The sequence below is a fragment of the Notolepis coatsorum genome (assembly GCF_963971535.1).
Source record: "Notolepis coatsorum genome assembly, chromosome: 7".
NCBI lineage: Eukaryota > Metazoa > Chordata > Actinopteri > Aulopiformes > Paralepididae > Notolepis > Notolepis coatsorum.
In genome coordinates this window covers 47,942,408-47,964,428 of record NC_140171.1, presented here as the reverse complement: position 1 = coordinate 47,964,428, position 22,021 = coordinate 47,942,408, and the positions used below count along the sequence as shown (strand labels likewise).

The following is a 22,021-nucleotide window of genomic DNA, read 5'->3' as shown; positions in this document are numbered from 1 at the left end:
ATTGTGCTATAAACAACCAAAATGATGTAGACTTGGCATTATATACCGGTATAACCTGGCTGAGCCGATGTGTTATGCAGTAACATACTGTATATCTGTATGTCGTGTATGCTATAAATGTCACTATGAATTGAAAATGGGGGACCCTGATGTAAACAAGACGAAAGTATTTCTCTGGTCTGCATCCCCTTAACAATTGTGTGTATTGAGCCGTACTGTATTGTACCCATTCTGCAATCTGTTAATAAAGTTTTCAATCAATCAATCAAACGTGACGAGCCAGGCCAATTTTAGCATGTTAATTTATGGAATATGCAATCTAACAGCTAACGTGAACTTTACAGTAATTACATGGATAATAATGTTACAATACAGTACAGCTCAATACACACAATTGTTAAGGGGATGCAGACCAGAGAAAGACTTTCATCTTGTTTACATCAGGGTCCCCCATTTTGGTTCATAGTGACATTTATGACATACATGACATACAGATATACAGTACGTTACTGCGTTCCAGACTACAACTGCTCCACACCAGTTCCACACCAGTCTGCGTAAATGTTCCGTTATAAAAATAACGTATAGTCTAGCCAAAACCCTATCAGCTGATTCACAATAAGTTCAGTAGAAGGCTAGAAGCCCAATAGTAACCAAACATTCCTTAAAATGGTCAATAGATTCAGAAATAGTCAGACATGGAATGGAACATATTCTGATTTAAATTGCTTATTTGTTTTTTAACCAACAAAGCAACATTAGGATAGTGTAAATACACAGTACACACTGATTGCAATTCTCACTGGGAGTCTGGGACCTACTGTACAAATTTCACACACATTCCCTTTTGTCCCTCCAGTCGTACCGTAGATCGCTGACGTCATTTTAACTTAAAATGGCGGCCCCCATCAGAGCATTCGGCTAACAACATTAGCTTAGCGAACCTGCCACCGCACTTCTAGGTGCATAAAGTGTGGTAACAAAATATCACAGCCCCTAAGACTGGGAGCGTTCTAACTCTACCGAGCATGTACCCAACATTATATGAAAAATAAAAAATCATTACGATGTTTTAGTGCACTTCAAGCGCTAAAGGGATTCATAACAACTTATAGCAGGGTCAATCGCAGTGTTAGCACTCGTCTGTTTCTTTTCTTTTCATACCAACATTACCTTTTTAAGTGAAAGTGGTCTTGTCCTTGTTGTATCCATGTGTAATGTTGATAGTAGTGGGTGTACACAGATGAAAGAGAGCAAGTCTGTGTCTGGGATATAGGTCCCGACTCCCAGGCTATTTATATTAGCCTAGCCATCCTCTTTATTTATACTTAATAGAATTGCATTATTTACAATAGTTTTTCATTAGCGAAAACTAGACAAAAATCATCAGTTTTCTGCGACTAAATCTAGACAAAAACAGCTTATATTTTATATCTCCAAGCCAGAGCTCATTAAAACGAGAGCCTCCCGCGCGCACTGTTCTCAGATGGCACAGGTAAAAAAAAAAAAAAAAAAAAAACTACGGGTCGAGCCCAGACACATTTTGCGTGAAAGGCGAACGCAAAATAGGCTCGCTCGAGTTGCTCCGAGTTATTTAATTTCTTTGTCTAAAAACCAAACTATTCAGTCAGATAGCGATTTATTATGAAAGTATAAAGTGCAATTACAATTTCAATCACTTTCCAGCACTTTATACACAATTCAAGCACATTTAAAACCTTGAAAACAGCACATTGAAATACAAGCATTTTCAAGGATTTCCAGCACTCGTACGAACCCTGAAACTATCTTCAAACTATTTCCATCCATTAACACATTCCCGGCCAACCACGTATATATACGTTATTGGGAGCCAGCGGTTAACGGCCAAACATTTCTTTATCCCTTTTATTCGATTTTAATACCCTATTCAATGTCAGCAAGCCGTTTGTTGCCTGTAAAAGCCATACCTGGACTCCGAAGGTGCAGTACCGGCCAGATCCTGCTAGTAGCGCTGTATCGAGAATGCAGTAACCCCTGTTCCAGACCCGGTGCCACACGCTAAACGCTCCGGGCGCTCTTTTTTACTAACCTGAACTGCCTAGGGCTTCACCCGATCGCATTGAATCGTTTTCGGGACCAACGAACCCATTATGCTGTGGTGGGTTATGTCGTGGGCCAAATGGACATATGATCTACCAGATGGCAATCAAATAATTGGAATATTCTTTTTGGAATCCCACCGGCCACAGGTAAGAACAATTTGACGTCAATTTCAGCTTGATTGTGCCTTGTTTTCATAGCCATCGCCCTGATCAGCGTATGTTGTGGTAATAACGAATGCCGTTATTGGCAATCAATTAATCAGAAACGACCCCCCCCCCCTTTCATGCATTCATGATGAAACATAATACCTATAATATGCATTTGATTTTTTAATTGTAGTGTGTGTAGGGACAAAACGCCAATGGATTTGGTATCATACACGTTGCGGCTTATAAATAGCCTCCCAGGAATTAGCCCCGATCATTCCGAAATAACACTCATATTCACCACGGTATAAAACGGGAATGTATGGATGGACATTTTTTCTTTTTTGCATCTTGAACTGAAGGTTCTTACTGTCAAATGACCATGATATTGTATCCATAGCTATAATATAAAATATAGATTTAGCTCTACAAACGTGACGCACAGTGAAAGTGTGTAATGGAAAGCTGGCACAGCTATAGCTAGATGGGGAAATCGAATGGCCGTGAATGTGTTACATTTCTTATCAATAAACACATTCAAAGTGAATTAACTGTTAATTAACCATGGTCGTCTTCATAGGAGCAGTGTCTTGAAACAGGAGAGGTCTTTTACCTGCACACCAGTATGTGAGTGACGGCGGTCCTCTTGACAGGGCCGTTGCGGCTGAAGGCGAAGCCGGGCTGACTGTGGATGTCCTGTGGGTTACCTACGTAGGAGCCGTCATAGCACTCGTTGATGGAGACATCTATCCTCGCTCCTTTAGGGTGAGGCTACGAGTAGAAGAGATTAAAGAGGTTTATTTGTCACATACATACCAGGGCATACAGTGAAATTCAGGTGGCCATGCCCACTTAGATTGTGCAATAATACAATAGTAAATAAAATAAGTAGAAGATAATAAAATAGACATGTTAAAGTCCCGAGATAAATGCAATACAATGTTAGCGGCACGGTGGTGTAGTGGTTAACACTGTCGCCTCACAGCAAGAAGGTCCAGGGTTCGATTCCCGCTTGGGGACCAGGTTTCCATGATGCCAGGTACTCAGGTGGGGTATCTCCCAGGCCTTTCTGTGTGGAGTTTGCATGTTCTCCCCGTGCTCGCAAGGGTTTCCCCCCCGATAAGATAAAACCCAATGGAAAAACATACACAACAGATCGCTAACGCTGTGGCATCCTTGACGAAGACGGACAGGAGCACTTGGATTAGTCCCCGGGGCGCGGCTCACGTTGACGCCCTATCTGCTCCCGGCTGCCCATGGGGGGAAGGACAACGGGATGGGAAAAGTGCAGAGAGACATTTCATCGGCGACTCAGTGCATGTGTGTGTGTTCCTGTGGGTCGCCCATCTCGCGTGCGTGTGTTAAAAACTGCATGACAAATAAAGACTTCTAGTCTAACAATTATAATTATTATTAGCTACAAATTAAGGCACCGAGTCCTATGTACACTACTATACAATATACAGTTTACTCTATATCCTTATGCTATACTTGCTATTTCTAAACTATACAAGAACCACAACAGTTCTTTCCTTAAAGTGACCTTTTTTTCCTTGTTCCTTTAAAGTGTCCTTTCCATCATGTTTAAAGTGACCGTTTGTGTGTGAGCGAATGCAGAATGTGTGTCGTGTGTGTATGTGTGTGCTCATGTGTGAAGAACGACACAAAGAGAGCAACGAGATTTTGTTTGCATTTTGTACTTTAGTTTGTATATTGTATATTTTGTAGTGTTTGGTCTTTATTGTTTTTATTTTTTTACTGTATGAAGCACAATCTCAGGGGGCACATACAGAACCAAGCATTTCACTGTAATGTACATGAACCTTATGTGACAAAACTTGAAAGAGAGTAGTTCCCATCTACACACTACGGCCACTGTCATTCTCGCTACTTCCACCATTATAATAATAACTGGGCTTTTGAAGAAGTCTTTATTCATCATGCAGTGACACACACATGTGATGGGCGGCACACGCATGCAATTTTTTGGGTAGCCAATGAAATTGAGTCTCTGCGCTTGACCCATTCCGTCTCTGTTTTGGACTCTGTTTTGCCCATGTGTAATGATAGTTTGTTGTTGGCGAGCCATATGCAGATTTTGCCTAGTTCTGAGCTGAGGGCTTTTTCAATCTGTAACTTGTTCTTGTCAGAGACCAGCAGGGCTGAGTCGTCCGCAAACAGGAACAAGTTGCAGTCACAAGCTGACGACATGTCATTTGCATAAATTAGGAATACCGATCGTTTTTGGTTTTATATAAAAAAAAATATATAATTTTTTAATTTTTTTTTTATATAAAATATATATATATTATATAATTATACTTGTAGTTGTATTATCTGCAAGACATCGCCACCACGCAACAAGTCAAAATGCTCGCTATCTCCACTGTCAGTGTGTATACTCTGCTTTCGTCAAATCACATTCAGCATGCCCTCAGCAGGGTATATCTGCGGCTCTGCAGATATACCCTACTCCCTCACTGCGATGCAATCATGCAAGCCAGGGGCTCGAATACGCATCGAATCAATGTTATAAGACATTGATATCAGGAGCTATCTGTAGCTACTGCTAGCTGGCTAGATAACGTTAAGACAACGCCTCAGTGAACTATTTAGCTAACGGAGGTATCATGCACTACTAGACTATTGCTGGAGCATTTGTTGATATCAGGAGCTATCAGTAGCTAGCCGGCTAGATACCGTTAGACAATGCCTCATGTATTAAACTAAAAGTGAATAGTTGACTGCGTAATTTTGTTTAAACAGTAACGATAGCTAGGTAGCTAACGTTAGCTCACAGAGGTCCATGCACTAGAGCAGACTATTGCCGGAGCATTTGTTGACACGGGTGCGGGAGGGGCAGGAGGAGGAGGAGGGGCAGTGCGCTGCAGCTCTGTGTGTCTGAGAGAGAAGTCAGCGAGTGAGATCTCCGCTAAGAATTGGATGATGTTTTTCAATCGGTTTTCACGATCTGCGAAAATAAAGCATTATCGGAATTCACCGATCTCATATTTATACTGAATATCGGCCGATACTGATCGCTGGCCGATCGATCGGGGCATCCCTACTTTTTTGGTATGTCTGGTGGAAAGGACAAAGTTCAATAGACTAATACATAATCATCGTTTTGTAATAGATTTTTGTCATTGAAAAGCATAAATCAAAAGCTATATGTATTTAATTTAATATATGCAATGGTACAAATGGGCAAATAAATGAGAAAAAAAAACTACCGGTATTCGGTTTCAGACAATAATTGTCATTTCGGTGGTGCATCCCTACACTATATCCATCTCTATGGAACAACCACCCTATTAAGATCATACAGTGAAGAACAGTTGCAATACATAAAAGCATGCAAACAATACAGATCCATCTCTCTCCAGATTTAGCTTTGGCTATAGGCAGTACAATCCTGGTTTGTAACATATCTCCCATATTGTATTATATTTGACCCTCCAACCAGAACACAGCTCACCACATAGTTGAATATGAAGCGGCTGTGGGACAGTTTGAGGTGCTTCAGCAGGCTGTAGAGCTTCCTGCAGTTCAAGGTGCACCAGGGGCAGTGGAGGTCGTCTCTGGCTTCAGTCTGCTGCCTTGTGTTGTTGTTGTACAGGAACTGGACACACACAGAAACACAGCATGGAAGGACCATATCAACATCATTAGTACTTTTTATTACCATTATTATTTTCTTTTTTAATCAAATAGATCTAGGGTTCCAAATATCAGAACTATCCCTTTAACCATGAAGAAGAAATAGGCAAAAAATATATATACAATGTTACTTCTATAAAAAATAAATATAAAAAGCAGGTGCTCTTCAAGGATAGGACAATTAACAGGATTAAATACAGTGACCGTATGTCATGTAAATGGTATGAGTGTATAAGGGTTTTTATTGTTGTTTTAATTGTCTGTATGACATGTAAATGTTGTGAGTGTATACGTCTGTAACTGTATTTTATGTGTTATGGACCCCAGGAAGAATAGCCCCAGCACTGCTGTGGCTAATGGGGATCCAAATAAACTTAAACTTAAACTTAAACCGTCCAACTTCGTTGTAAAGGAAGTCCATAGTATAGATATCTGAAAAGAGAATCTGAGGCACCCTGGTTGTTAATTTTAAATCCTCTATTGAAGCACGGACCATCCTTCTCTTTTCAGACTGCCACTTTAGCTGGACGGTTACTGCATTTCATTTTAACTAATTAAAACTCCAATAATTAATCTGGTCTTCGTAGGTGTATACAGTGTTTTAGCTTATCTCAGTTTACCTTACAAAACGCCATACAAGTTGTTTGAAAGTTGCTAGGCAGGTAAATCACTCTTGTGAACATCACAGCGAAACATTAACTTTCACGAACACTCTAAAAAGCTAAAACTAAACTAAAAGCGCCACACATCGAACTTCCACAGTCAGTTGGGTGCGCTTGTTATTAACTCCCGGGCACAAATTTGAATGGCCTTAGAGTAACACAGTAACGTTAGCAGAAGTAAACGCATAGTGGTTTTCACTAGGATGAATTACCAATGATTAGTGACTTTCAAGTATCATGGAGGATATTCCCTTTTCAACATCAATGGCAGCATGAAAGGTAGGCTGAGATCTACCAAAACACACATTAAACACCAATGAACACAACATTTTGTTAAAGACAGGGACAGTCTCTGGTAACGGCGAGAAGTCAAAATGACACAGGTATGGTCCTTTAAATCAGAGCACTATGGAGAGGGTGAGGGGAGTTATTTACAATTCTTCCAAAATGTTTCAAGCCCGGAGATGAAAGAAATAGGCCAATGCTGGGACCACAAAATGAACAGTTTGCTGATGTGGTGTGACGTCTGGGCATTTTGTGGAACTTAACGAGAGCCGGCAGGGGCGGTGTGTTGCACAGGGTCAGACACAGGGCTGCTGTGACCAGGTACCTGACAGAATGCGTGTGTTGCACAGGGTCAGACACAGGGCTGCTGTGACCAGGTACCTGATAGAATGTGTGTGTTGCACAGGGTCAGACACAGGGCTGCTGCTGCTGTGACCAGGTACCTGACAGAATGCGTGTGTTGCACAGGGTCAGACACAGGGCTGCTGCTGCTGTGACCAGGTACCTGACAGAATGCGTGTGATGCACAGGGTCAGACACAGGGCTGCTGCTGCTGTGACCAGGTACCTGACAGAATGCGTGTGTTGCACAGGGTCAGACACAGGGCTGCTGCTGCTGTGACCAGGTACCTGACAGAATGCGTGTGATGCACAGGGTCAGACACAGGGCTGCTGCTGCTGTGACCAGGTACCTGACAGAATGCGTGTGTTGCACAGGGTCAGACACAGGGCTGCTGCTGCTGTGACCAGGTACCTGACAGAATGCGTGTGTTGCACAGGGTCAGACACAGGGCTGCTGCTGCTGTGACCAGGTACCTGATGGAATGCGTGTGTTGCACAGGGTCAGACACAGGGCTGCTGCTGCTGTGACCAGGTACCTGACAGAATGTGTGTGATGCACAGGGTCAGACACAGGGCTGCTGCTGCTGTGACCAGGTACCTGACAGAATGCGTGTGTTGCACAGGGTCAGACACAGGGCTGCTGCTGCTGTGACCAGGTACCTGATAGAATGTGTGTGTTGCACAGGGTCAGACACAGGGCTGCTGTGACCAGGTACCTGATAGAATGTGTGTGTTGCACAGGGTCAGACACAGGGCTGCTGCTGCTGTGACCAGGTACCTGACAGAATGCGTGTGATGCACAGGGTCAGACACAGGGCTGCTGCTGCTGTGACCAGGTACCTGATAGAATGCGTGTGTTGCACAGGGTCAGACACAGGGCTGCTGCTGCTGTGACCAGGTACCTGACAGAATGCGTGTGATGCACAGGGTCAGACACAGGGCTACTGCTGCTGTGACCAGGTACCTGACAGAATGCGTGTGTTGCACAGGGTCAGACACAGGGCTGCTGCTGCTGTGACCAGGTACCTGATAGAATGCGTGTGATGCACAGGGTCAGACACAGGGCTGCTGCTGCTGTGACCAGGTACCTGATAGAATGTGTGTGTTGCACAGGGTCAGACACAGGGCTGCTGTGACCAGGTACCTGATAGAATGTGTGTGTTGCACAGGGTCAGACACAGGGCTGCTGCTGCTGTGACCAGGTACCTGACAGAATGCGTGTGATGCACAGGGTCAGACACAGGGCTGCTGCTGCTGTGACCAGGTACCTGACAGAATGCGTGTGATGCACAGGGTCAGACACGAGGCTGCTGTGACCAGGTACCTGATAGAATATACGCAGTTTCTGTCGCGGCTCACACAGGATCTGCTCTCTCCTCATCTGAACATCCGTGTTGATGGAGTCCTTCACAGCTGATTGGAAGAAATAGAAAGGGTTATTTTCCTGTGCTGTACAGATTCAATATGAAAAGGCCTTAATTTCCATGAAAAGTCTAAATGTAAATGTAACGCTTTTGCCAAACTATGGACTTTGTTTTATTTTGGTATAGTGGAAAGAGTGAAAATAAAACCATTAACATTGACCATATTTACATCGCTGCCATTTTGCTCTTATGTCATGCTCAGGTTGGGATTCCACCAAGGATGGAAAGGAATCTGAACCCGAGCATGACATGTAATATGGTCAATTGACAGTGTTAGTGACTGTTCAGTAGGTCCACTCAGTTCAAAAGCCTGCACCTACTGCATTAGGGAAGTTACTTTGTGTCCCACCCCTTGTCATAGGGTTACATTGCATTGCGTTGAACATTGGGTTTAAATTGTCCGCTTCTGTGATCGTTTTGTTTATAGAGTACAGTCAAGTCATACCTTTTATGGTAATTTGGGGGAAAGAGCACTTCATGAAAGAAACCATGTTAAGTGGGGCGGCTAGGTGGTGCAGTGGGCAAGGCACTCACCACCAATGCTGGAGACGCTGGGTTCGAGCCCAGCTCTCCACATTGTTTTCAGTTTGGCTGGTCGTCCGTACTAATACAATTGGCAGTATTAGAGGGTGGGAAAACTGATGGGTGGGGATCAGACGTTGTGGACAGCGACTCCTACAGGTCGGTTGGTGCGCCTGCGCAGTAGAATCAGGAAGCGATGGGGGCGGCGTCCCTCCAAAGCGCAGACCCCCGACGCTGAAAGATCGCGCTGCGCAGGTGAAAAGATGCGACTGCTGCTACCTCGAGTACCGGAGGGGACTTGTGCAATGTATGGCTTAGTCCACATTACAGCCGGCTTGTGGGAGGCATGAAACAGCGTTCGAGATAGGGGAGGGTAGAATTGGATGATACGAAATTGGGATGGGATAAAAATAGAAAATGGGAGAAAAAGTGGATAAAAAAAATAAAAATAAAAACATGTTAAGCATACTCAGTCAAACCCAGAAGACAGTCATTTTAAGGGTACAGAAGGGGTACCAGAGGAATACATACTCAACCATCAAAAAGTTTAAAAGACTGAACCTCCATAGTGAAAACGCTGCACTGTGGGGACGTTCAGGCACGGCTACTTACAATCTTAATGTGTACATACATTACCTGGTTGAAGGTGCCGGTGTTGCCATCCAACCCCACAAAAGCAAGATTATGATTCGATTTAGCTTTGAATAGACCCTCGCACACAGATATAATATGGAGATCCCATGTCAAGAGTACAACCATGTGATGGATTTGGCTGGGATGACATTTGAAGGACATGGTGGAAGAATCCTTACCCAGTGGCGCAGCCCTGTGGTTGCTAGTCCTGGTCTCGATGGAACTGGAGTCTGAGTTGCGGGTAGCCAGGGGCTTTGCCACAGGGGCAGTGGACTTGTCGTTGGCGTCGCCCATCCAACGCAGTGTGAACTGCAGCGTGGGTCCCTGAGAGAACGTCTCAAACGGTGGCAACCTCTGTGGGAGAGCGAAACCAACACCACCGATCAACAGGATGCAGGGTCCAACAGACAGGCCTTCATAGCTTATGGCACATGTTAAGCTATTAGGCTAAGCCTGGATGCCAACTTCATGTTGAGATCGCAAAAGTGCAATACCGGCCGCATCCTACCAGGCGGTGGTATCGATCACCCTTTGAAACCTTGTGTCTTGGGCTGTGCGTCGATTATATGGGTCCGGGTCGGCTATTTTTCTCCGGGCAAGACGAGTGGTTATAACGCTCGGATTGAGAAGAATCAAATACTCCCGATCGGTGTTGTGTGGTGGATTATGTTGGCGACACGATGGACATCAATACTTGGAATGGCAATCAGATAATTGGAATATTCTTTTTGGGGTACATCCTAGTCAAGGTAAGGGCTATATGTAGTGATGCACCGATGTGAAAATTGTGGCCGATACCGATAACCGATATTAATATTGCTGTTCTGGCCGATACCGATATTTACCGATGTCGATATCTCTGTATAGAAAACACTTTTTTATGATAATCAAATAAAGAGCTATTTTCCAAAAGGTTTCTTTATTTTTTTTTTACCTTTGTAACTTATTTTCAGAAATGATATTGGGCGGCTACGTGGTGCAGTGGGCAAGGCGCTCACCTCGAATGCTGGAGATGCTGGGTTCGATCCCAGCTCTCCACATTGCTTTCAGTTTAGCTGGTCGTCCGTACTAATACACATGGGCAGTATTAGGGGGTGGGAAACTGATGGGTGGGGATCGGGCGTTGTGGACAGCGACTCCTACAGGTCGGCTGGTGCGCCTGCACAGTAGAATCAGGAAGCGATGGGGCGGCGCTCCTCCAAAAGCGCAGACCCCTGACGCTGAAAGATCGCGCCGCGCAGGTGAAAAGATGCGACTGCTGCTACTTCGAGTATCAGAGGGGACTCGTGCTATGTATGGCTTAGTCCACATTGCAGTAGGGCTGGGCGATATGGCCTAAATATGATATCACGATATTTTCTGACCTTTCGGCGATACACGATACGCATCACGATGTTTTTCTTTTTTTCCCCAAACAATTCATTATGAGGCTTACCAAGACAGTATTTGAGTTTGCAAGCTAACATTAAAGACAAAATAAAATACCCATGCATTTAGCATTTTTATATTATATATTAGATTTAGATTATTGGATTATTAGATTATATATTGCATATATTTAGCAATGAGATATTATATGATTTAGATATGAAATATGATGAATTGAAAATGGGGGACCCTGATGTAAACAAGACGAAAGTCTTTCTCTGGTCTGCATCCTCCAGTCCACTGTTGACTGTTGTTGTATTGAGCTGTACTGTATTGTACCTATGCTGCAATCTGTTAATAACGTTTATATTCATTCAGTCGGCAAACAGAATCATTTTGATTGACAGTCGCGTCTGCCAATTACGTCACATCGCTTGCACCCGCCCTGCTGTTCTTAGCACCAATCGGCAAGCGCGTATTTATTTTTTACTTCCGCCACTGGAGAGCTCAATGAAAACAACAATGGCAGCGGTAGCTCGCCGCGGCCCACGTTTAGCTTTTAGCTCTGCAGAATGACTAAACGACTGGAGGCATAATGATTTTACTGCAACGGATGTTATAATAAAAGCCTTTCCATACATCTGTCTGATGGAAAACGTTATTAACAGACCGCAGAATGGGCACAACGGAGTCAGCACGGGCTGAGATATTTAAGCATTACATCACACGCAGGAGTGGTTTGTGACCAATAAACCATGCCTAGGGGTGGTTGTTAGGCCCGAGGCGCAGCCGAGGGTCGTTAGACCCCCCTAGGCATGGTTTATTGGTCACAAATCACGACTGCACGTGGTGTAAAGCTTTTATACAACTGCCAGATTCATCCAACCTTATTTCTATACAATAAACACACATTAATCGAAGATTTATTGAAAAAACCATCCGCCAGAAAAAGTAGTTCCCACAACTCCATGTGGAAGCAGCTTGAAGTGCATCCAACCAAACTAACACATCCAACTGTGTATTATTGGAATGATTGAGAGAAGTTGCCTCATGTGGAAGCAGCTTGAAGTGCATCCAACCAACTAACACATCCAACTGTGTATTATTGGAATGATTGATTGAAAATTTTATTACCAGATGCAGAATATAAAGTAGGTAAAACAAATTAAAACGTTTTCTTTGCCCTATAGGAAAAAAACGTTTTCTTCGCCCTATTTTTTTATTTATTTCTTTTAGCCTAAACTTAACCAGTTGGAAACCAGGGGTACAGTAATAAAATTAGCAATCAACCAATCAATCAATTCAATAGACCATGCTCACTTAAAACAGCGCTGCTTCTCTCTCAGTCTGACTCCCCCGCTGTTGCAGACAGGAGTGTGTGTGTGTGTGTGTGTGTGTGTGTGTGTGCGTGTGTGTGTGTGTGTGTCACAGTGTGTGTGTGTGTGTGTGTGTGTGTGTGTGTGTGTGTGTGTATGTGTGTGTGTGTGTTTGTGGGTACGCCAGCGTCGGACAGTGAGAGTGAACGCTGCAGTGCAGTCAGTGGGGAGGAAGTAGAAATTTAAATCTATCAATTAATCAATCAAACAATCCGCGATTTTTCTTTTGTTCTAGATAGACTCAAGACCCATCAATTACATCATCCAACATTGTTTAAAGGGCTAACACATTCCCCTTGACAGAATCGCTTGATATTTAGTCGTTTAGTCGCCATTAACATATCCATTTGTAAAGATTATTGGCCACCTTCTTGTGATCCGGCGGAGTGATGTGATGTGGGTCGGTTGTGGGCGGGTCCTGGGCCAGCAGCGTGGATTGTTGCCAATAAAGACGTGTGAATGGCCAATCAGAATCGAGAAATTTGCATGCCGTTGTATAAGAACGGCTAATGCTTGCTAATATCTAGGTCGACCTCGGTCGTTGCTATGTAAATACGCTGATGTTATTGAAAGTGTAACTATATAACGTCAATGCCACAAAACGAATGCCTTTGTTATCATAAGTAGTAACTTTTGATGCAGTAGTGTGTGTGTGGGGCGGCGCTGTTCAAAAGTGTCAACGTGTGGACCAGATTGACGCAACACAAGCCTCTTGGGCAAAACATCACGATATCCACGATACGTTTAAAAAGTGTATCGTTAATGAACTGTACCCGATATTTATATAATATCGTCATATCGCCCAGCCCTACATTGCAGCCGGCTTGTGGGAGGCAAGAAACAGCGTTCGAGACAGGGGAGGGTTGAATTGGACGATACGAAATTGAGGGATGGGAGAAAAATTTTAAAGTGGGAGAAAAAGTGGATAAAAAAAAGAAATTACTGATATTTTGAAACTATTTAAGGCCAAAACATGTAAAAAAAAATATATATATATATATATTTTTTTTATATATATATCGGCCCAATCTTGATACCGATCAAAGCATAAAAAACTACCTTGTAGTGTGTGTAGGGACGAAACGCCAATGCATTTAGTATAATACACGTTGCGGGCTATTACCAGCCTCCCAGGAATTACCCTAGACCAGTGGTTCCCAAACCTCTCCTCGAGGCACCCCAGCCGTTCCATGTATTTGTTAAATTCCACCACCAGCACACCTGATTCAACTAATAAAGGGCTTGTTAAGTTGAATCAGGTGTGCTGGTGGTGGAATTTAACAAATACATGGAACGGCTGGGGTGCTTCGAGGAGAGGATTGGGAAGCACTGCCCTAGACCGCTCTAAAACCATACTTATATTCACCACGGTATAAAACAGGAATGTATGGATGAAATCTTTTTTTTCCCATATTGAACGATAGATACTCGATGTCAAATGGGCCATAGTATTGTATCCATAGCTATATATAGAATATAGTTATAGCCTTGCAAACACCGCCACGTATTCCTATGCTTTAGAGCACTGGCCTTTTAACCACACATCACGCATATGGCTCTGGCGCTGATTGAGTTAATAGCTACAAAAGACATTATGTAAAAGTGATCCGTTCCACACACACCTTCCCATCCAGAATGGTCTCCCATGTGGCACGTTTCTTGCTAACGGGGGAGTCCTCCATCCCCTGCATTGACACCTCGTACTCTCCATCCAGCAGCTGCAATCTCCTGCAGAGGAGGTATAGCGCTCACTGATTAGAGGTGGATTCCAAACAACATTGAAGCGTTGGCAAGATTTGTGTGACAAAAACAAAACAAACATAGGACTGTCTATTTGTATTGGAATGAAATAAGTACATTATGGGCCAGTTAAACAGACGTGTTTGTCTTGCGAGTCCTTCATTGAGGACTAGACTTAATCACAGTCTGTGAAACTGGCCTAATTATGAAATTGGGCAGTGTTCTCAGGGCTCCCAATCTGCTCACACATGAGTGCCAGGAACCCCCCCCCCCCCACACACACACACACACACACATACCTGTTCTTGTCAAAGACAGTCATCTGTGCAATGTAGGTCTCTGTGGTCTCTCCTTCCTCTCTGTGGGAAGAGCTTCTCTTTTTTCTACTAGGAGTCTCAGTCACTTCTACACATAAAGAAACAAATACAGTGGGCAAATAAATGACCAAGAGTCCCACCATCAACCCAACCATGCAATCTCCTAACATCAGAAGCACACTCATTTATTGGTAACCTAGATACTGACTTAGGGATGCAGAGATAGCATCTTAATATCTACCGATTATTGTAGTAAAACAGACATGAATTCATTGAAGCACATCAACAGTTTAGGCCTTTATTGCATCTTCATTGGAGTCAAGTTTGGAAACTGCACTGCCCAGGACAGGAAGGCCCTACAGAGAGTGGTGCGCTACCACCCCTGCAGGACTTATACAATAGTAGACCTTTCACACCGGCCGGACTCCGTGCCGGAGCCGGTTCCCGAACGTAATCTCGAACCGGCCAGCGCGTTCACACCGGGAATAATTGGTTCGGAACATGACGGATGCTTTAGTTCGGCCCTCTAAGACAACACTGAGCACCGATTTTTCATGTTCCGAACCAATTATTCCCGGTGTGAACGCGCCGGCCGGTTCGAGATTACGTTCGGGAACCGGCTCCGGCACGGAGTCCGGCCGGTGTGAAAGGCCTATAGGAGGTGCAAATCCAGAGCCTGCAGAATAATGAAGGACCCTCACCACCCCAACAATAGCCTGTTCAAGCTTCTGCGGTCAGGCAAGCGCCTCCACATACACGCAGCAAGAACAGAGAGACTCAGGCTCAGCTTCTTCCCACAGGCCATCAGAACATTGAACACTGATCTCTCCACACACACACCACATATTCTGCAAACACACCACAGGTCACTTTAAACACATAAGAAAAGGTTGGGCGGCTACGTGGCGTAGTGGGCAAGGCGCTCGCCACGAATGCAGAGACGCTGGGCTCGTCTGTTCGAGCCCAGCGCTCCACATTGCTTTCAGTTTAGCTGGTCGTTCATACTAATACACATTGGCCGTATTAGGGGGTGGGAAACTGATGGGTGGGGATCGGGCGTTGTGGACAGCGACTCCTACAGGTCGGTTGGTGCGCCTGCGCAGTAGAATCAGGAAGTGTCGGGGGCAGCGTGAGCCTCCCACGCGTTACTCCTCGCCACTGAGAGATCGAGCTGCGCAGGTGAAAAGATGCGACTGCTGTTACCTCAAGTACCGGAGGGGACTTGTGCTATGTATGACTTAGTCCACATTGCAGCCGGCTTGTGGGAGGCAAGAAACAGCGTTCGTGACAGGGGAGGGTTGAATTGGATGATACGAAATTGGGATGGGAGAAAATATAGAAAAATGGAAGAAAAAGTGGATAAAAAAAAAAAACATAAGAAAAGGTCATTACCTTTTGTATTTTATCTTAGTACCTTATCATGTCTATTTTATTTCTATTCTATTATTATTTGTATTTTTTTGCACATCAAAGCAGGTATGGCTACCTTCATTTCACTATAGTCTTGTGTATGTATGTGATGAATAAACCTCTTGAATCTTGAAAAGAGTGACTCAATAAATGAGTCATTAGAATGAGTCGATCGTTCTCAACTCTAAAGAAATGCAGCAGCATCGTTAGTCAAAATACACCAAAAATAAAAAGGCCTAAACTGTCCCGTGTGCTCCTGTGAATCTCTCCCCGTTTTGCTGCCCTGTCCTGCTCCTGAGAGGCACCAGGCTGCCTGTTTCAAAGAACCCAGCGGAATCTCCCTGCTGACAGATTGTCGTATTTTTTTGTACAAATACAGGTAGAAACAGGTTAGTCTTTTCAGACATGCCGGGCCTTCAGATCACCAAGGAAACTACCGTATCCTTCAACCAAGGAAACGACCATGTAAACGGAGACATTTGTTACCGTTGTTGTTATTGTTGTTCACTTGGCACTTGTAATAAGCGATACACAAAAGAAAAGGCCAATTCTAGATCCACTAAAGATTGGTTGTAAAAATGAAAGTCAAATTGTCTGCCAATATATCGGAGCATCACCAATATCATATGTATGATGTGATCCAGCGCTTTCTTTCGGTTTGTAATTATGCGTTAATATGACCAAAGATGTGTGCGGTTAGGGCCCCACAGCCAGCACCGTCATCAACCTGGCTTCAAGCCATGACTTGGCATATATCTCTTTCTACTCCGTTTCTCTCTTGTGGATCTATTATCCTGAAGGCACAAGGTCACCTTGTGCCGGTGAAATTGCCAATTTAGTTTGGAACGAGAGGAATTATTTCCATCTTTCATGGTGTGGTTCAAAATGAAACCGCTTGCGTCGTGATGTGGGGTGGGCCGCAGCTGGGGGTGCGCCATCAATACAAAACCACCCGGCGCAGTGCAATTTTGGTATCCGCTTTGATATAAGATTACGCCTGTGCCTCCGCCTACCCAGACCACATCCAAGCACAAACCACCGGCCTGTGCCATTTCTGTGGCTTTTGTAGGCAAAGACGCAGAGGAACAAAGCCCTGTCCTAATTCCCACATCCTAGGTTTGGTGGCGCTCACCAATGTTCTCGTTGGCCTCTCCGTTGACCAGGCTGTCCCTCCTCCCTGTGCGCGACACCCTGAACAGGAGTGAGTATGACTTGACCATGTGGCTGTTGCTCGGCTCAAACTCATTGCTGGAGACCAGTAAGGAGGGGTAGGAGCCCGGTTTTGTTTGGTTGCTATCAGGATTCAAAGGCACCTGCTTTTTACCTGTAGGCACTTGTTTTATCGGGCAGCTGACATCCTGGATGAAAGACAAGCAAACACATTTTGACAAAGCACTGGGACTGCTAGAATGAAAGCTCTGAATTAGATGGAAGCTGCTTTGATGCATTGGCTAGAAAGTAACAATGTACTGGCTGACTTTACCTTGCGTTTCTTATGGCAGACTTTGACAAGTAGCACCTCAAGGGATACTGAGTTTTGTTCGTTTTCTGAATTCTGAGATGGCTTTTCTGTGGGGTGACAAAAAAAAGGTGCTTTTATTTTATTTATTTGAGCATAAATGCAAAAAATTTCACAAGATGATATCACAAACATCTGCTTACCATCCTTATGGAAGAATCCAGTGAAGGTTAGCTGCAGATGTGAAGACAAACTAAAAGAGAGACACGCATAACATGCAGTTAAGTCAGATTCAAATTCTTTTTGCATTACTAAGATTCAAATTAGTTCAGACTGGTGCAATCAAATATGTCAATAACAAATTACCCAATTACTATGAGCTGTCATACGTTAGCCTGTCGAATTAACGACAAGACACTCATTATGTACCCAACTGTTAATATCGGTTTTCACCTGTAGATTTTTTTTTGATCCACTTTTTTTCCCATTTTCTATATTTTCTCCCATCCCAATTTCGTATCATCCAATTCAACCCTCCCCTGTCACAAACGCTGTTTCTTGCCTCCCACAAGCCGGCTGCAATGTGGACTAAGTCATACATAGCACAAGTCCCCTCCGGTACTTGAGGTAACAGCAGTCGCATCTTTTCACCTGCGCAGCTCGATCTCTCAGTGGCGAGGAGTAACGCGTGGGAGGCTCACGCTGCCCCCAACACTTCCTGAGATTCTACTGCGCAGGCGCACCAACCGACCTGTAGGAGTCGCTGTCCACAACGCCCGATCCCCACCCATCAGTTTCCCACCCCCTAATACGGCCAATGTGTATTAGTATGAACGACCAGCTAAACTGAAAGCAATGTGGAGCGCTGGGCTCGAACAGGCGAGCCCAACGTCTCTGCATTCGTGGCGAGCGCCTTGCCCACTACGCCACGTAGCCGCCCGGTTTTCACCTGTAGATTATGAAAGGATGCGATTAGGAATATGATACACATTTGGTGGGGCGGCTACGTGGCGTAGTGGGCAAGGCGCTCGCCACGAAATCTGGAGACGCTGGGCTTGCCTGTTCGAGCCCAGCGCTCCACATTTGCTTTCAGTTTAGCTGGTCGTCCGTACTAATACACATTGGCCGTATTAGGGGGTGGGAAACTGATGGGTGGGGATCGGGCGTTGTGGACAGCGACTCCTACAGGTCGGTTGGTGCGCCTGCGCAGTAGAATCAGGAAGTGTCGGGGGCAGCGTGAGCCTCCCACGCGTTACTCCTCGCCACTGAGAGATCGAGCTGCGCAGGTGAAAAGATGCGACTGCTGTTACCTCAAGTACCGGAGGGGACTTGTGCTATGTATGACTTAGTCCACATTGCAGCCGGCTTGTGGGAGGCAAGAAACAGCGTTCGTGACAGGGGAGGGTTGAATTGGATGATACGAAATTGGGATGGGAGAAAATATAGAAAAATGGGAGAAAAAGTGGATCAAAAATGATACACATTTGGTTTACATTCGTCATTGCAGCGTGGTGCCGTCTTGTCTACTATTATTGGCGCATTCCCACTGAAGGATCTCAATGGTTTTTCAATGTATATAATGTATATATTGGGGGAGATGACAGCATCTAAAGGTGCCAGGTCAGAGAGATAGATGTGCATGGTGGTGGAGGCGGTCAGAGAGAGAGGCAATGTATTTAGCAGCAGACTAAGATAGAGCCCAGTGCATGCCGAGGTCGTTTCAGCACATAACAACTGATAGGACTGCGAGCAGGCAGAATGGAGAGATAGAAAAGTGGGTGACATCCATAGAACAGACGTCTAGTGTGCGTTTAAAGGTGAACAGCAGTTGCCATGACAGCGCATCACATGGCCACAAGAAGAGGGGCGGGGCCTGTCATTTGCTATGCCGAGATGATAATGATGATGATGAATATTGTAAATGTGAGTTTCCTTCCGGGTGTAAGTTAGATCTAGACACGAAGCTGACGCGAGCGGACGTGAATCAGAGACTTCCATCCCTCCCTCACCCTCGCCGGTGGGGGAGGGGAGATGACACATCATCATTAGCTTCGGCTAACGGGAGAAAGGTTTTGGCTAACGACAAGGCCTCAGCCACCATTGGACTAAACAGCTGAAGAGACGATAGAATAATGAATTTAGTGTTCCATCAAAGACTTTTCAAGGACAATACGAAATTGATAACATCTTGAGGCTTTTGTTTATGTAATAAACAACGATTCCAAGAAAGGTACTACGCTGTCCAGTGTCGAATACTTATGGTTACGGATTGCATTAAAGGGGAATGACAAAGATTTTACAGCCAGTATGAGAAGACAGAGAGAAATAAACACAACGTAGAAACTACACAACGACAACGATGGAGAGGTGATACTGGCTGATTGATCCAAATCTAACACCACTGACCAGTCGGCACGGTACAGTACGGGTAGGCTTGCCGTGCTGCCAGTGTCATTTTTCCAGTACACAACACACCCGTGTAGCTGTAGGAGGAGCTGAGACAATAGAGGAGCACTCTTTGGGAGGAGTTATAACTGCTTGCTGGTGTACGTTTCACATTTCATGAGACACACAACACAGAAGGAGGAAGTCGAGGCTATGCTGTACTTTTTCATGGCCATTTGGTTTTGGATTAATGGTGGCTATTTTGTCAAATGCAAAAAAAGAGTGGAAGCGATTGAGTCTGAGGGGAAGAGAGAAGACTCGAGTGAATATCTGTTCGCATATTTCAATTGATAATTTTGATGTGACTCAATCGCAGATCAAATATGAATTATGTCCTATTTCTAGCCTAACATGTTGTCAGAAACACATTTGAGTGAACCGCTTACGCTATGCTCCTTCTCCGGAGACGAATGGGCGTGTAGTGAGAAAGCAATGTGTGGACATTGGAAATAACATTATTTCACCTATGAATACAACACTGCTTATTGCAATCGTGTTGTAACTAAGAGATTTGCTGAAAAAAGTAATAATTCTCATGCATATATCACTATATTGACCAACTTCTTTTAATATGAGATTCAAAGCATTTCCTTGGTGATAACAAGATGAGTGTTAAAATTAATGGCTAATAGTGAACTTTAGATACTTAACCTACAAGGTTTTTGTGATGAGTTCCATCAACCAATCCATCCATTGTCTGCAGGATTGAATTGCAGCACGGATAGCATGATAGTACCACTACCTACCCCAGAGCAGTGCCTAAATTAGCATGGGTAGGTAGGCAGTGGGCACTGTCCTGCAGGGGTCAGTTGGCAGCGGAAAAAGCTAAAACAAAGCAGGAGCATGGATACTGGCATGGGACGGCAAGGTAGTGGAAATGTGCCATAGGATGCAATTTCCCCTTAGGGACAAAGTTATTATCTGAGACAACTGGCATGTATATTTTCATGTTCTGAAAAAGGTTGCGTGTTCAGTATTTTTGTGTACTTCAATGTTTTCAAACCTATGTCAGTGATGGCATATAATATTGACAAGTGAAGCCCAGTCACTGCTGTCCAAGCAGTCAGTCCAGCAGCTTATCGGGCTACAACGCAACGCTACATTACCTGTGAGAATCCTGCTCTCCCTTCATCCTCTCCACTCTCTGCAACATATCATCCACTTTGAATGTTTTCCTAGGGACAAGCGAACAAAACAAGTTACACTGGTTCAGTGGAATTCACAAGCAGCATCATGACACGATGTGGATGAGAGACATATACTTTTTTTCCCTTCATATTATTATTATGAACAAACAAATATTGTACCTTTTGGCATTTGTTCGAGTATTTCTGTGAGACATGAAGGTGAGTGTCCTGTGCAAGAATATGGGCTACGGTAGAAAAACAAATTGATTAATCAAACTGGACGTGAATAACAATTTTCCCAATAATTAGATTATGCATATTAATTAACTTACTGCAATCAGGTTCCTTGTGCGGAGAAATCTGTATATCTGAGTTGGTTCTGCAGACAGAGAACATTAACCTCATTTCTATTCTGCTCAACAATCCACTGCTCAGTACATGCAACAAAAGTCAGCTCTTGGTCATTGAGAATCAAAACAAAAACTGAATAAGCTATATTGGGTTGCTGACTGTGTAACCCTATTTTAATATGTAATAAACAGCCATTCTATCATCCAGAGATATAATATATTAAACATGTCAAATAATCTCTGAGAATTTAGGCCAAATTACTAATAATAACAACACATACTGTAGTGATTATGTGCAACATAATCCTCCCCATGATATGTATATATTTTCTGTTAGGATCTCTGGGTAACAGTGCTGTATATTTGCATATCGACGTATATGTCACAAATGTAACAGTACTATATAGCTGTATGTCATGTTATGTCCCTATGTCATAAATGTCATTATGTCATGCATGTCGTGTATGTCATAAATGTCAAGACAAACGTCTTTCTCTGGTCTGCATCCCCTTAACAATTATTGTGTGTATTGAGCCATACTGTATTGTACCCATTCTGCAATCTGTTAAATAAAGTTCTCATTCATTCAACATATGTCTCACTCTTTGAAACAAACAGTCAATCTAGCTATATTATATACATACAGTAGCTATAACACCAATTAAAGTCAG

At 44.0% G+C, this 22,021-nt stretch overlaps 1 protein-coding gene across 1 annotated transcript in view; it reads right to left on the bottom strand.

Annotated features, from left to right (window-relative positions):
• suz12b (SUZ12 polycomb repressive complex 2 subunit b) overlaps window positions 1–22,021 on the bottom strand; it is a 43,650-nt gene that overhangs the window by 20,630 nt on the left and 999 nt on the right. Inside the window, exons 3-14 of the mRNA XM_084319329.1 lie at window positions 21,333–21,379; window positions 21,181–21,245; window positions 20,980–21,048; window positions 17,632–17,681; window positions 17,453–17,538; window positions 17,102–17,327; window positions 14,542–14,647; window positions 14,125–14,230; window positions 9,938–10,112; window positions 8,504–8,592; window positions 5,710–5,853; window positions 2,845–3,002 (exon numbers count right to left, since the gene is read on the bottom strand). Coding sequence (XP_084175455.1) covers window positions 2,845–3,002; window positions 5,710–5,853; window positions 8,504–8,592; window positions 9,938–10,112; window positions 14,125–14,230; window positions 14,542–14,647; window positions 17,102–17,327; window positions 17,453–17,538; window positions 17,632–17,681; window positions 20,980–21,048; window positions 21,181–21,245; window positions 21,333–21,379 — 1,321 coding nt within the window. The remainder of the gene's footprint in view (window positions 1–2,844; window positions 3,003–5,709; window positions 5,854–8,503; window positions 8,593–9,937; window positions 10,113–14,124; window positions 14,231–14,541; window positions 14,648–17,101; window positions 17,328–17,452; window positions 17,539–17,631; window positions 17,682–20,979; window positions 21,049–21,180; window positions 21,246–21,332; window positions 21,380–22,021) is intronic.